Here is a 16,318-nt window from a genome sequence, read left to right on the forward strand (position 1 = left end):
ATTACCATTTTTTGTTGTGGTGGGAAAAATGGTCTCAAATCGAATTTATAAAAGACAGAATTATACGTTAAAATATAAACTTGGCTACCGCTAGAAGAAATTTTTTCAAAAAGCCTATAATGTTGGCAGGCCTGGTGCAGCCAGTTTGGCAACTCTAAATCAACTTAAGTTACAAACCACTAGAAATGCAAGACAAATTGTTTTCAAACGCTTATCAACAATAATTCATTTACAATGAAGATCTAAAGTTTGTCGCTTCACTAAGTATGTACTTTGATAAAGTACCTATTTCATAATGTCCGGTCTGACTAAATTTTTCAATAGAAATATGCTGTTTCTTAAAGGATTAACCTTCTACTTGCAATTTAATAGAGCAAGTATTCAATGTTTAGATTTTCGGTTTGAGGAAGTTTAAAATTTCTTTTTAGCTTCGATTCCAACAATTTATAAATTATTTTTTTAGGATTGCAATATTGATATTAGAAGGCTTTTTTAATAATGGTGATATTGTAAAAGAAAAAAAAAAGATTTTAACATCCTTCGTTCTGGTTATAAATGCAAATTTTGTAAGGGTATGAAAGGCATCATTTCTAGAAATTTCATGAATTCTAATTCTGCAACAATTTTGCCTTGTAAAATCTTTCAAAACATTTGTACCATCATTTGCATAGCGTTAATATAGAAGTGTTTCCCTAATTTTCTTCTACCCCAATAGATCTAGTTTCTTTTTTTTTTCTTTCTTTTTTTTTCTTTTTTTAACAGGATAAAACCTTTTGTTTATTTCAATTGATTTTTTCCTTTATTTTTGTGACACAGGTATCAACTTCTGTACATTAACTATCACTAACGGTAACATTTGGCAGCAAATTCTTTTCGTTTTTTACTCCACTCAAATTAACAAATTTTAAATTTAACTTTATTACAATAATAGTTCATCTCTATTTACTTAACTGAGCAAAATATTCTTTCCTGTGCAGTAATTTCATCATGAAAACATTGAAAATTGCAGAGGAATTGAAAATTGCAGAAGTGTGCGAATGTGAAGTATGGACTTAAAAAAGAAGCATTAGAAGCAAATAATAGAAAAAATTTCTTTTTTGATGGAAAATAAATTACCAAAAGATTAAAGGACAACTTGAACTTTTGAAGAATGTCCACAAATTCTTTTTCTGAGGGTGGTTTAGCTCGAATACTCAGCATTCCATCTAGAAAAAAAATATTGACATACAGTTTTTTGAAATGAATAAAATTCCTACAAGAAAGTGATTACCTTAGTGAGTGTGTGAAAAGTGATTAAAAGTGATTAAGTCGTGGTGACTCAGGGGATAGAGAGTTCGCCTTCCAATGAGTCGAACCGGGTTAGAATCCCACAGCGATGATTAGTCGATACGAATTTCGCACCCGGCTCGACTCAACCACAATGCTGACGTAAAAGTAACCTCAGAGGTAGATGGATCATGGGTTAGAGTTCCCTTGCCGTCAGGCTAACCGAACAAGATTCTCGTGGTTTTCCTCTACATATAACGCAAATGTGCGTTAGATCCATCAAAAAGTCCTCCACGAAGGCAAATTTTTCAAAATACTTGATCTAGGAATTCTATTGTCTTCTGGATTGAGTTGAAAAATACAAGACTAAGGAGTTATCTAATAATCCCAAACATTTTTAGAATCATTTCAAGCAATTTGCATACAAAAATAATTTTAAAAAGATTGAAACTTTCAACTCAAAATCAATTAAAAAAATTTTAAACCCAAAAATAAGGAATGAAATACTCATAAGTTTCGAAAGAAATCGGGTGAATTTTCGGAAATGGTAGATGTTTGTTACGAAAAAGATTAACGCCAAACATTTTCGGCTTTGTGAAGCAAATAACTTCCTTTGAAACTTATTTCTTTTTAAAATGAGAAGCAAGCGAGAAAACGTCATTTAAGTCATAGTTCAAATATTTGAAAAAATTCGTCTAAAATATAAATTTTAACAAAACCAAATGTGAATACTATGACAAAAATTCGTTTTTATACATCCTTTTTTATCGGAGGAATAAAAAATTTTAAACTATTTTTTAGGAATTAGGTTTAAAATTACCCCTTGCACACGCATTCCAAATTTAAGGATCTCATCAATGACGGGTTTGGAGTCATAAAAGAGACATACAGGCGAACAGAAACTCTTATTTTATTCCTTAATTTTTTTTTAAAAAATAAATATTTAATTTTCGTGCTATATATATANATATATATATATATATATATATTAAAAAACATAGCTCACCTCCCATATCTTTTTTCTTGTTCTTTCTGCTCTTTTGGCGACGCTCTAATTCTTTGAAAGCAGCTGCGGAATGTTGAAGTCTCGCGATAAATCTCTCAATATCATCGAAACAGTGATTTAAAATAGCCTGGAATCAAAATAATTATACAGTAAAAAAAATGTTAAATATCATCAAGTGATATGAAAAATTTTCTAATTACAATAAAAAAATTATTAGAATGTAAAATTATATTAATAATAGTATTTATTTAACAACAGAGTGTAGCAAGAAAAGTCGAGAAAATATATTATATAATAGAATACAAGTAAAATTTTTTTATTTCTTTTTAAACACCACTTCATTTAAGCAATATTTTATTATATAAATTAAATAATTTGTAATTACATGATTCGCTGCGTCATGTCTAACTTTAACAATGAGGATCTTCCCCCTACTAATATAAGTTTTTTCCCTTATGGCCTGAGAGTATATCCAGCATGGAGCGGTAAAATTTGTTAGAAGTGCGTAAATATACCCTATCATTTTATTAATGTTACATATTTATTTAATAATAAATTACCATTTTTTGTTGTGATGAGAGGTAAAACATGAAATAAACTTATGTAAGCTTGTTTGTCCATAAGAAAGTTTAATATTAAAACTAGTTCATATCATCACAGCTCCTGATAAGCTGATTCGGCAAAGTGCCAGGTCCTTCAAAAAACAGGTATGTATATAGAGGACCAACATTCCACGATCTTTAGAAAATTTGTTCTTGTGGTGACTGTGTTTCAATGTAAAGTTTTTGTTTTGTAAATCTGATTTAAAGTTATTTTCCACATCACTACGTCTAAATGATTCAAGAAGTGCCACTTAGTTTCAGATCTCGAGGGACCTCCCTCGCTGAGTATCGACTGCCAAATTCTAAGTGTAGTGTAAAGATAGGGGGCTCGAATCTCGCTGCTACCCTGGATGTATCTTCCTGCTGTCCTTCTACTTGACAAAAGTTAATAAGCCTTAATTCAGCACATAAGCCTGCAAATATATATTGTGCCCATAAATAAATAAATCCAGACCTCTAGTGGTGAGACTTTTAAGATGATGGCAAAATTTCTGAGTGCTTCAGATTTAAACAGTCCGTTGTCGCATTCCTGCATTAAAACCCATTTACAGAAAAAAAATTATAAGAAAAATTCTGCTTCAAAGTGATTTTATATATTTGCATTATTATTGAATTGCAACATAAATATTATTTATATTATGAATTAATTGTAGTAAATAAAGTTTTTTTTGTTTTTTTTTTGGAAAAAGCAACTTTAGTTTTAAATAATAATCCAAACCCAATGGAGTTAACAGGAGTTGAAATTATTCTAGATTTGATTATAATGTTCATTTTGTAGTTATAGTAATTTTAAAAATTAGTGACAAGTTTCAATGGAATTTCAATGGAATACATTGCAATGAACAAAATAAAGGGTGTACAAAAATTTAAATAGTTTTTCATAAATAGAAAAATTGCGTTCATAAAGAGAGACATAATATACTACTTACAACATCTCGTTCGTATTTCTCGCTACTCGTGGAACTTGTCTCGTCGTTGGAATCTCGCCCAAAACTATTGTCCCGATCAACTCTGGAATGCATATTTTCAGGTTTTGAATATCCAGACGATGAAACGCGCTGTATCATACCATCTGAAAAAAAATTAAACATATTATTGAGTACATAAATCGTACTGTGTGCTGGCTCAAACGTATGAAGCTATAAAAGTGTATGCTTTTTCCAATGGTCGAATAATTAATACCTTGAGTTCAAAGTTTATCTCCTTCCTCTACCTAATAAGAGTTCAAAATTGATCTCCTCACTCATTAAAATATAAAACTGAGCTACTTTATAAGAGTTCAAAATTTATCACCACACTCATTAAAAATATAAAACTAAGCTTACCTTATAAGAGTTCAAAATTTATACCATCTCTCATCGAAGTATAAAACTAAGCTGCTTTATAAGAGTTCAAGAAAAAACATAAATAAACGCGAATTATCCTTTTAGTATGAAGAAAAATAATTTTTTCTCTACAACAAAGTATTTTAAGAAATGACCAATAAATATTGAAACCATCCGTCAAATTTTAAATATCAATTAAAGAAAAATGGAATCAGTTGGTAATGTACTATTGCTGCATATTGCGAAGAAAAATAGAATTTTTTCCTCTCTAAATTTAAAAATTAATTACAAAGCAAATCAACAGATAACGCTGCTGATTCGAGAAACTATAAAATCCGTTGTTTGCAGATGGACTGCTGACTGAGCTATTTTCAAGAACGTGAGTTTGCTTCATACTGCATGACATTGATACTGCACGCGAGTCTCTCTAAAAGCATAATTTTTTAGTGTTCCTCAGTTAGTAGTGTCATCTGTCGGCGAACTCCACTACTAATTTGTAATTGTTATAAAGAGTAGAATTATTTAGTTCATAAAGGGGAAATGATGGCTGGTAAAGAGCAAGGAAGTTGAAGAGCAAGGAATTTTTAACATTAAAAAGCAACAATTTCTAAAAATTAACAACAAACAACGTACCTCCTTTAGGTGGTGAAGCTGCAGCCGCAGCTACAGCATTGAACAAATTGACTTGTTCTCTAACACTTACTCCATTCACTGGAGGTTCAGGAGGTGGACTCAATGGAGGAGGAGGTAAATGGCGTCCGTTTTCTTTAGGACTGAAAATTAAAAAACATATTATAACAAAAAGGAAAAAAACATCGTTCAAGCAAAATAAAAACCATATTTTAATAGTTAATCATTAATTAAAAAATTAAGTTGGCCTCATTTTCACGCTAGAATAAGTCATTTCTATCTTATTTTTTTGTTGGTGCACATTCAGTTTCTTTCAGCTGTCAACAGAGGGCAGCACTGATTAGATTTTCGGGCTCTATTATTTTTTGAATGAGGCTAAATATATATATGGGAACACTTTTATTCTAACTCAATATAACAATCTTTCTTTTAGTACCAATTGTTTTGGAAGATTTTTCATGGCAAAACTCTTCACACTAGTTGAGGAGTCATTCTTAAAGTTTTTATAAATGAAATCATTTTTAACTATGCGAAATTCAGATCAGATAATATGAGGAAGGTAAGTTAATAATTCATTTTTAGCTTTAATACATCACTTCTGAAATCATGCTATAGGATTGCGATATTTATATTAGAATGGTTTTAGAATTATAGTATTATTAAAAAGAAATTTCTACTTCTTACGCTGATTTTGGTCAATATAAATTTGGTATGAGGGAAAAGGACACCATTTCTACATGTTTCAAGCATAATCATTCAAATTAAACTCCCAGTTTTGCTATGTAAAATCTCTCCAAAACATTTGCTGCTCAAAGGAAAATTGTTTGCAGAAAGTTAGTTTGAGGTTTTTCCTTATTTTTCCCTTTCTTTTATGCGTTCTTTTTTATATTTTGTTTTGAGTTTTTCTTGAATTTTTATGATAATTTTACATGATTAAATGTTGTTAAAGAATCATTCTCACACTATTTCATTGATACATTTTGTTTTGGTTATATTAATACAATAACAGAAAAACACTATTTTGCCAATAAGATCGTGTCAGTTAATGATGATTCAATATCTTTCCGTTTTTAAGTTTCCTAATTTTTAGTTTTTTGGAATAATTTCATCAATTTTTTTAATATCTTTTATTCGTTTCTAATTTAAATCTTTTTTTCTCTTTACTTTTTTTTTTTTTGTGTTTGTTTCTCGTTTTCTTTTCTTCTCAGATTATGGATTCTATGTACTTGCAGTTTATGCACAGTTAATCAAACCTAAAAATCTAAATTTTCTTTGCATTTTTTTAGTTATAAATGCAAAATTTTTTTTTTCAAAAATCAATCACAAATCAGGAAAAAAATAGATAAAAACTTTTTTTTTAAAGTGCCTCACAGTTTTTCTTTCAAAATGAAATTCTTTAACCCCTTGGGGACGGGTGATTCAGAAAAGCATTCGTACAAAATCAGAATCAAGTTGCAATTAAATAAAACCAGACTTAAAAGCCANTGAGCTTAAAATCCAATATCATGATTCGTTTTTGTGGTTGTAATATCGCGCGATTTAAAAATTATGCATCGTGATCAAAAAATTAAAAAATCATGATTTGTATTTTCGCATTTTTTAAATTCGATGTAGAGTTTCATATTTACGTGATTTAAAAGTCTCATATCGGGATTTATATTCACATGGTTTACAAGTTTAAAAATCGCACTTTTTGTCAAATTTTTGTTTATATATATATATATATATATATAAATTTTTTTTTTTTTTTAAATATTTTATTTGAAAAGTGTTATTTCGATATTTTTTTTCATTGGAGCAATAGAGTGATTTATTAATTAAATTATAATATTGCATTTAAACTGTCTTTCTGTTCTTAGATAAATTTGATTTAATTAAAATAACTCTTACTTACATTGATTAAATGAGTTTCAAAGATGATTTTATTCAAAAAAATCACAAGATTTTAATTTTTTTTCTTCAAAATTCAGGTTATTTTTCATGTTGACTAGTTAAGCCTTTTTTCATTTAATAATGAAAAGTGCTTAAATGCATACACTTAATGTTGTCAATATCCCTGTAGCAATAAAAATAGTATAGTTTTTACTAAAAATCGTTATTTTCAAATACAAGTTGTAAAATCAGCACATTACACAAGTTATAAAATCAGCAAGAAATGTTATTTCGAAATCACTGTGTAATTATAAAAATAATATATAAATCACTAAAAAACGTTTTTAAATAGCAGCAGTTATTCAATAGCATAGTATATAAAAATAGCAAAAAATAGCGTATTATACATTGATAAGAGTTTTTCAAAATCACCACAGCTATAAAAATAGTATGTGTATATAGTATAGTAGTGATAGTACTAGTATAGTAATTCTCTAAAAAGCGTAATTTAAAAGTCATAACAATTATAAAAATAGTACGTAATTCCCGAAAAAGCATTATTTTAAAGTCATAACAAATATAAAACTAATATATTAACATCTAAAAAGCGTTTTAAAATTGCATTATTTATAAAAAATAGCATATTATTCAACAAATCTCGTTATTTCATGATCACCACAGTTTTAAAAATTGTATGTTATTCTCTAAAAAGCGTTATTTAAAATTCATAACATTTTTAAAAATGGTATGTTTTGTATGAAAAAATCTTGTTTCAAAGTCACAATAGTAGCTTATCATTTGCTAAAAAGTGTTATTTTAAAGTCACAATTATGAAAATAGCTTATAATTCACAAAAAAAAATATCGTTATCCCAAAGTCACACCAGTATAAAAATGGTTTATTGTTCACTGAAAAATGTTATTTGTTATATACAGGGTTCCAGCGAGCCTCAAAATTTTTAAAAAGTGGTGACGAAAATAAAACTAATGTCGATGTTTTAGTTTCCGTGTAACTACCACTAAAAAATGTTTTCCAAAGAAAGTATATATGCATGCGAATTCCGGTTTGCTGAACGACTTTATGTTAAAGTAATATATCATACCTGCCAACTTTCACTCTTTCCGAGAATGGATTTTCAGAGTGGTTGTAAAACAATAAACGAAAAACAATCTGACTCAAAAATATATTTATATTTTGATCTCGTTGAAATTCGCTTGCTCAAGGATTATTATGGTTTCATATATTTATTGTAATTATTTATATGTAGTGCTGGTCAAACTCATTTATAATTATAATTCAAAAAGTTAATTGGAATAACCTGAGTATTGCTACCACTTTAAATATGAAAATAAAATCTTCCGGAAAATCCGGAAGAGTTTGCAAGTATGAATATCAAAATAAATTAAATTCCTAGCTTTAACTTATGTTTACTACCACTACTAAAAAATTTTCAAGGACTGCTGAAACCCAGTATCATACCTGCCACCTCTTCCGGATTTTGCATAAGATTTTATTTTTATATTTAAAGTGGTAGTAAATATATACTATTTTTCCTTTTATAAACTTAATTTTTAAATGCTTTTGATCACCACTATTCTTACAAAAATTAAGCACATATATTAATATGCGTTACAATCATGGTTGTGAACTTAAGGTTTCTCAAATACAACGTATTTGTTTGCTTAAAATTGAAGTTTTAATACCACTGGGATAATGATAATGGAAAGGATTAAAAGTTGGCAGGTATGCAGTATATATTTATGCCGAAAGAGCATTAAAACTTCTTCAAGTAAGTCGAACTTCAGAGCAATATAAAAAAACAGCTTACCTTGGTTTCCATTTACCACTAATAAACATCTTCATTTCGTTTACTACTTCTTGGGCCTGTGTAGAAAAACAATATGAATTATTTTGCATCTTTTTTCGCAAACATTTATTTAAGAAGTTACAGCCATGCAATCACTATTTTAAAAATATATTACGATGCATATGGACGCACTGATATAATAGGAATTAACATAAAAGATACATATCGATGTCAGAAATAAATTGGATGATAGTCAGTTGCAAGAGCATAAACACAAATGGATTGGTTAAAAATAAATTGTTTTCCGAGTTACTACAGCTACGAGCCGAGTTACGAAATTTTTATAGTTATCGTCGTAATTTCAATTTGTACAGTGTGTTTGATCTTCGGATAAAACACTTTATTTTCGAATAACTTTTTTATGGCTGAAAGATATTTACATTGGAGTTTTCTACGCACGCTACGAAAATATAAAAGTATCCCACTCTACTAAAGTTATTTGTTTTTGTGTTGAGGCAATAACTAACATTATTTTTTAAAAGGAATCCTCATTTTTGGAATTGTTTAAGGACTTTGTCTCAAAAAAATATTATACGAAATCAATTAACTTGTGTTCAGTATTGAGCCAGCATTTATGAAAGATTACACTATCTAACTCACCATAGCTATAAGAAATTAATAATAACGCATCTTGCTTTCAGAGGCAGAAGAAATTTACGTATGACGTCTACGTATTACGTTTAGAAATTACGACAGAAGAAATTTACGTATCTTGTCCTCAAGAACGCAGAAAATTCCTGAAGGGTGAGATGTCTTGCCCTAAGCGACAAAAGAAATTTGCGTGTAATGCAGTGTCTCCGTCCTCAGAAACGCAGAAAATTCCTGAAGGGTAAGATATCTTGCCCTAAGCGGAAGAAGAAATTTGCGTATGATGCAATATCTTTGTCCTCAGAAAAGTAGAAATATCCTGAAGGGTGAGATGTCTTGCACTAAGTGACAGAAGAAATTTGCGTATGATGCAATATCTTCGTCCTCAGAAACGTGGAAAATTAATGAAGTTTCAGACATCTTTTCTTCGTCGATCGGTAAAATTTATGAATTACAAGATATCTCTTCTTTAGAAACAAAGGAAAAAAAATCCTGAAGGGTGAGATGCCTTGCCCTAAGCGGCAGAAGAAATTTGCGTATGATGCAATATCTTCGTAGTCACAAACGTAGAAAATTAATGAAGGGTCAGACGTCTTATCCTCGTCGATCAGTAAAATTTATAAATTACGAGATCTTCAGAAACAAAGAAAATTCATAAATATCGAAGGATCTTAATTTAAGCAACAAAGTATGAAAAAAAAATGTTTTGGATAAAGAAAATCCATGAAAGGCACGAACTATCTTGTCCTCAGAAAAAAATTCATGAATGACAATTTATCTTGTTCACAACAAAGTAAGTTAATGAATGTCGATAGATTTATCTTGTCTGCAGCTAAGGAAATTCAAGAAGGACGAAATATTTTGTCCTCCAGGATAAAAAAAAAAGGTTTTAAATATCGAAATATCTTGTCCTCAATGTCGAAGACAATTCATAGATGGCAAGATATTTTGTCATTAGTAATAACGATAATTTGAGAATGACAATATATTTTACCTAAATCGGAAAAATAAATTATAAATGAAAAGGTATCTTGTCCGTGCAGCGCATTTTTTACTCGGAACAAAATATTGTTGATGAATTTATTAATTTCATATACAGTACGAATAACAAACTTAAAATAAATGATAATAAGTAAATAGAATAACAAACATAGCAAAGTGAGCTTATTCATTTTCTTGGAGAATTTCTACCTGATAAGCATGAAAAAAATGTATGAAGATTATTTTGTTGTTACCCTTGTTGTTATTTAAGAACGGAATTTACGATAATTCTTTCACATGCAATCTAGAAATCAAATACTCCAATAGATTCATACTATAATAAACATTGATGTAAAATACTTACAGACACCCTCGCACATTGAAATATGTGCATTTCTGGAGGGTTTTGATTTTTGTTTTTAGGATCGTCTTTTACGATAAACACAACAATGTTGTTGTAAAGTTCTCTGGGATCGTTACTCGTGTAAGAAGTCGGCTCACTAATCAAGCTCATAGGGAATCTCTCCACCACATCCTAAAATTAAAAAGCTTTTTATATCCTGGAAAACTTAGCAATATCATTTGCAATACAATGGCACACATTAATGTTACATTCATTAATATAAGCACTATGACCCCTAAATTAAACTATGGGTATTCGAATTTTTTTTAACAGGGATATCATTGGAACTCAATGACTCTTATTGATACTACACTCATTTGTATTAGTAATCGGTATCTTAAATTATATCATGGACTTCAGGAGATTATAACAGAAATATCTCATTGGAGCTTAAAAACCTTTGGAACTGAATGACAGTGATTAATGAAGGGTCATTTAGGTTTCCAAACATCTTCAACAGGAATAACATTGGAATTCAATGACTCTTATTAATACCACACTCATTTGTATTAGTATTAGATATCCTAAATTTTATTATGGGCTTCTTTAAAAATTTATAACAGAAATATCATTGGAACTAAATGACAATGATAAAAGCCGGGTCATTCAAGTTTCCAAACATTTTTAACAGGAATATCATTGGAACTCAATGACGCTTAATAATTCTATATTCATTTTTATTCGTACTAGGTATCCTAAATTTTATTATGGGCTCCTTCAAAAATTTATAATTTAAAATAAATTTATATCAAAAATATCATTGGAACCGAATGACAGTGATTAATGCAGGTTCATTCAGGCTTTCAAAAATTTTATAAGAGATATCATTGGAACTCAATGACCTATTTTAATACTACACTCATTTGTATTAGTACTAGGTGTCCCAATTATATTACGCACTTCAAAAATTGATAACAGAAATATCCTGAATATACTCAGAAATATACTCAAAATCATCGAAACTCAATGACGGTGATTAATGCAGAATTATTCAGATTTCCAAAATTTTTTAATTGTAATATCATTGGAAGCCAAAGACACACATTAATGCTACACTCTTTAGTATTATTACTGAATATCCTAAATAAGACTATGAGCTTTAAATATTTTCAGTAGAAAAAATTTCTTAAACTTCTTTCTTTCTTAAAACCATGTTAATTTTCCTGCAATATATTTTAAAAAACTGTCGATTTATTTATTTTTAATTAGGACACATTATAGCGTTTGCATTTATTTTACTTAACTATATAGTATCATTAGAATTAGTATATTTTTTAATTTTATTTCATCTTAGTTTATTTGTGTTTAACATATTAAAGTTGCATTACATATATTTATTGAATAATAAACATGCATACGAAAAAGATGCCACACGAAATTTAAATTAAATTGTGAAGAAATGTCATAAAGTAAGGAAATGAATAAAATGAAAAAAATATATAAATAAAATAAAAATATATAAATAAATAAAATATATAAATAAATTAATTCTAGCAATGACATGAACACGAAAAAATGCGTTTTGTTAATCATATCGTTGTTAAATATAACAGGTAGAAGGAAATTTTAACAACCAATATGATTGCCCCTCAATAAGAATTCCTTTTTCTTTTTAATTCCGAAATATTCAAGTTAAATATTTTTCTAACTTTGATATTGTAACTTAAAAATTTCTAATTTTTTTTAAAAAAATGAAAAAGAGAAATAAAACGAGTTATCATTGAAAATAGTCTTTGAAATTTTTGTCTTTCTGAAATGTCTAATATTGTTTATAAGCACATATATTAGCATATGCATATTGATGATTAACAAAGTATGCACTGAAACCACGCAGTAGTTCCGCTCTAAATTTTGAGCTATTATCGTTCTTATTACTGCTTTATAGCTTTTTAATTTAGCAGTTTGCTTTCTTTAAAGTGAAAAATAGAGATCTAAATCGTCAATGTTCATCACAAATTGAAATAAAGCACGCTTAAAAGAAGATTATATTTGGATGTTTTGCAACTGAAATGGTAATTTAATATGTAATTTAGGTCCATTTTAGGTAATTTATTTGATGTTTTATTTGAGCTGGTTCAGTAGAATCGGAGTTAGTAGCCTATAAAGATGGTCAGTTCAAGTTTAACCACTTAATTTGTCTCAATTATTATGTATTGAGTGTCCAGCAGATGACTGCCTGATCTCAAAATTAAACAATTCGGAAACAAAGGGTGATAGACGAATGAAACAAACGGTATGTCTATTGTAAAAGTTGCAAATATTTTACACCGAAATTTTGGCATTCAGTTGCAAAAGTTCCCAACGAATGGCGCCGCAAGCCATCGATTACCAGGGGGATCAGTTTTAACGTTGAAAAAAGAAAGGAGGCGGTCATAGCGAATTATTAAGTTGAACACCTTATGATTCTGGTTGCTGAAACAACACAATTTATATTACTGTTCCATGGCATCTATATTCTTTTGAAAAACATTATACTGCGGATTGGGTCATCAATTGACAATTTTTGTGACTAAATTCCAAAATTTAATAATAAATTTTTTACAGCTTTCGCAAATATGTGCTGCTTGTTTCTTTTCTCTATCATTTGCTTCCTAGATTTTAAAATCAGTCAACTTTTTACTGGACTGGTTATCTATCATGAATTTAGGTGAAAGAAGAAAAAACAGTTCCTCAGCACAGTTACTTACGCCATTTTCATTGTCAATAATGACTACCCATTTCTTTTCCAATCTCATCTGCATTTTCTGAGTCCATATGCCACTGGATTTCTCCATCTGCAACAATCTACGAAGTCCATCCTTTGGCGTAGATATGCCTGAAAGTGAACCATAAAAATACTTCTCATTTTGAGAGATAAATGTATAAAAACGTAGAGATGAGGTTGCACTCAATTTCAAAGATAATTAATACTTTAATTAAAATTGTTTTTCGAAGTTTACAATTCGAAACATTATTGTTTGCACTCAAGTCATATAGTACCTAAAAACCACTAATTATAGAGGACACTAAGCATTAAGACTTAAAAAAAATGTAGCATTTAAATTCGTAGGTAATTTAAAAGTAACTGTGAGAGGTAAGCTTGGAGTGATAAGGATTCATTTTTGGTTTCATAAATTTATATTAAAATTATTTCAATTACCATTACCTATAAATATATTAAATGTATATAGGTAAGCAGTATCCTTCATTAGAGTATCAGAACATTAACTAGATAACGAGAAATAAAATTTTCCTTTTGTAGTCTTAGTATTTTTTTTTAAAATCATTCCTAGAAAAGATCAAAAATAGTCAGATATGTTTTGAGGAATCTTTTTAAGCAATCAGAATATTTCATTGGCTGCTATTATGACGATGTGAGCCTTGTGAAATAATCGCAAAATTAATCTAACCCTTACCATTAACGATTTTTGGAAGAAAATCACAACTTTTCTGTCATTACAAATACTGAACCGAATCGAAACAAAAATAGGTTTAAACTTCTTTTTCAACGCCATTTTTCTTAGTATGGGTTCACTTTTTTTAAAACTTTGTGTAGAGTACTAGAAATGAACGTTACATTACTAAACACTATTGAATGCTACATTCACTTTTTCTTTTATATATGTGTACATAGTTAAACCCCGCTATAGTGAGCCTTCAAGGGACCGAAATTTTGGTACACTATAACCGGGAGTTCACTTTCTTAATACAGCAAACAATTTTAACTAATAGTTCTGAACCCCTCTCCCTTTTATTACACATTATTTAACTAAATAACCAATAAAATGAAATACAAAAATGACTAAAAAACAATATGTAGTAAAAAGAAAGACGAGTTAAATTTGATTTTTTATTATTCTTCGTCTTGTGTACAAAAAATTTAGGGACGGCCTTTATTTAGGGAGGGGAAATTGACATAAAACAAGCAAACAAGAAAAAATGTTTACGGCTACACTCCACTTTATAGATGATTTTAAAAATCGATGTATGTATTTTGGGTAGAAATTTCAAAATTATCAGAAAATTAAGAAAAAAATCAGTCGAAGGCAGTTCATAATATCCAACTTCCTCTCTCTCTCTTTTTTTTTGGTTCACTATATCCACAAAAAATAACATTATATGTATATAACAAGGCACGGGAGTGAACGTTTTGTTAACTATATCCAGGAGTTCACCATAGCGGGGTTTGACAGTATATATATTTCTCAAGTAAATGATAAAGTATAATTTTTCATTTCGAATGTATCACTGTGTGGTACAGTAGCGAAAAGTATGCATGACTAAAATCTTAAATTTCAATGTTAATTTTTTTCTTCAATATTTCAAAGGTAAACGCGAATTCTGTCAAACTAAATTTTGCAAACTGCTAATTGAAGCAAAATATCATCTTTCACTAACTAAATACGTGATAATGTTCTTAAACCAAATAACCAGAATAAACCATTAAGCATAACATTTTACTAAGTAAATACGAGATAATGTTTGTACGTCAAATAACCAGAATAAACCTTTAAGCATAATATTTCACTAAGTAAACATGAGATAATGTTTGTGAGCCAAGTAACCAGAGTAAGCCATTAATCATAATATTAAACTATAAATATTGTTGCTACTAAGAAATTTTTCTAAACAATTACACTAGTAACTACACTGAAAAAATGTGAGTGGAATATTACTAAAAAATTTCTAGGAAACTAGGATTTCATAAACTTTCTATAAACGTCACTACTTTGAACTTAGTCAACAAAGTATGTTTATTGGGATTTCGCAATCTTCTCTAGCAATGTTATTGCATTGAACTTACTATCATACATATGTTTACTAAATTTAATTCAGTAACAATGCTAGGAAAGCTTATAAATTCCTAGTTTCCTTGAGATTTTCTAGTAATACTGCACACTTTTTTTTCTAAGTGTAGTTAACTGCTACGAAAGTAGTTGTTACTAAATGTTACACTCTAAAAAAATTTAAAACAGAAAATATTAAAATGACTGGGTTTCAGAGGTGCAAAGGTAAAGTATGATTACTATAAATTTAAGAAAAAATCCATGAAAACAAACATACGCTCACCATATTGAGAACCAACAGAGAATGTCGCCAAATGCTCCAAAAGATAGGTTGGATAATTTTCACCCGGATCACTGCTTGGATCTGAAATTGTGAAAGTAAGTCAGGCACGTTACTAAACCACTCTCTGAAACATAGTAAACTTATTTTATGAAAATTAATTTCAATGCAGCGATGTTTAGGATGCACGGTTCACGCACTTCTCTTGTGCAATACTTGGCATCTGATTAAAAAGCTATGGTGCCACACCTATACCATTGCAAAGGGCACCGAAAGGGTGACTTCCTGCGATTCGAAAATGAAATTCATTGGTGCGTTTTCCTACAAAACATGGATGCGATTTATATGGATGCACACATTGTAATCAAGGTCATTAAAGGTTATTTGGTTTTGCATAGCTTTTGTCGGAATCCACTTGCCGATTAAACAATTTTAGTAGATATATCTAGAAAAAAATTATAGACTGTTCGGTTCAAAACAACATTTAAAAGCAATCAAGTTTTTATGAGTAAAACGTAGCTCTATAGCCAAGGAAAATAAAAAAGCCATAGTTTAAGTTCCTATCTATCTAATCTTGCTGTGAAGAGTTATCTGGGCTTCAAAACAGACAAATAACTACTATACTTTAAGAGTTATTAAACTTTTTTTAACACGTTGAATGCCATAGGGGTCACCGGTGACCGGCGAAGACACGATTATGAGAAACACATAATTCGAGTAATTTTTTCTTTT

General features: G+C 29.2%; 1 protein-coding gene across 11 annotated transcripts in view; it reads right to left on the reverse strand.

Annotated features, from left to right (window-relative positions):
• The window catches only part of LOC107453029 (arouser), a 148,675-nt gene that overhangs the window by 28,049 nt on the left and 104,308 nt on the right, over positions 1-16,318 (reverse strand). For 7 of the 11 annotated variants that reach the window (XM_043057223.2, XM_071184750.1, XM_043057218.2 and 4 more), the window contains exons 4-11: positions 15,584-15,670; positions 13,228-13,355; positions 10,502-10,672; positions 8,530-8,585; positions 4,833-4,972; positions 3,804-3,946; positions 2,273-2,399; positions 1,117-1,205 (exon numbers count right to left, since the gene is read on the reverse strand). In XM_043057223.2, coding sequence (XP_042913157.2) covers positions 1,117-1,205; positions 2,273-2,399; positions 3,804-3,946; positions 4,833-4,972; positions 8,530-8,585; positions 10,502-10,672; positions 13,228-13,355; positions 15,584-15,670 — 941 coding nt within the window. The remainder of the gene's footprint in view (positions 1-1,116; positions 1,206-2,272; positions 2,400-3,803; positions 3,947-4,832; positions 4,973-8,529; positions 8,586-10,501; positions 10,673-13,227; positions 13,356-15,583; positions 15,671-16,318) is intronic. The other 4 variants (XM_071184752.1, XM_016069686.3, XM_071184751.1 and 1 more) reach the window with 1 other exon arrangement.

This window comes from Parasteatoda tepidariorum, chromosome 9, assembly GCF_043381705.1.
Source record: "Parasteatoda tepidariorum isolate YZ-2023 chromosome 9, CAS_Ptep_4.0, whole genome shotgun sequence".
NCBI lineage: Eukaryota > Metazoa > Arthropoda > Arachnida > Araneae > Theridiidae > Parasteatoda > Parasteatoda tepidariorum.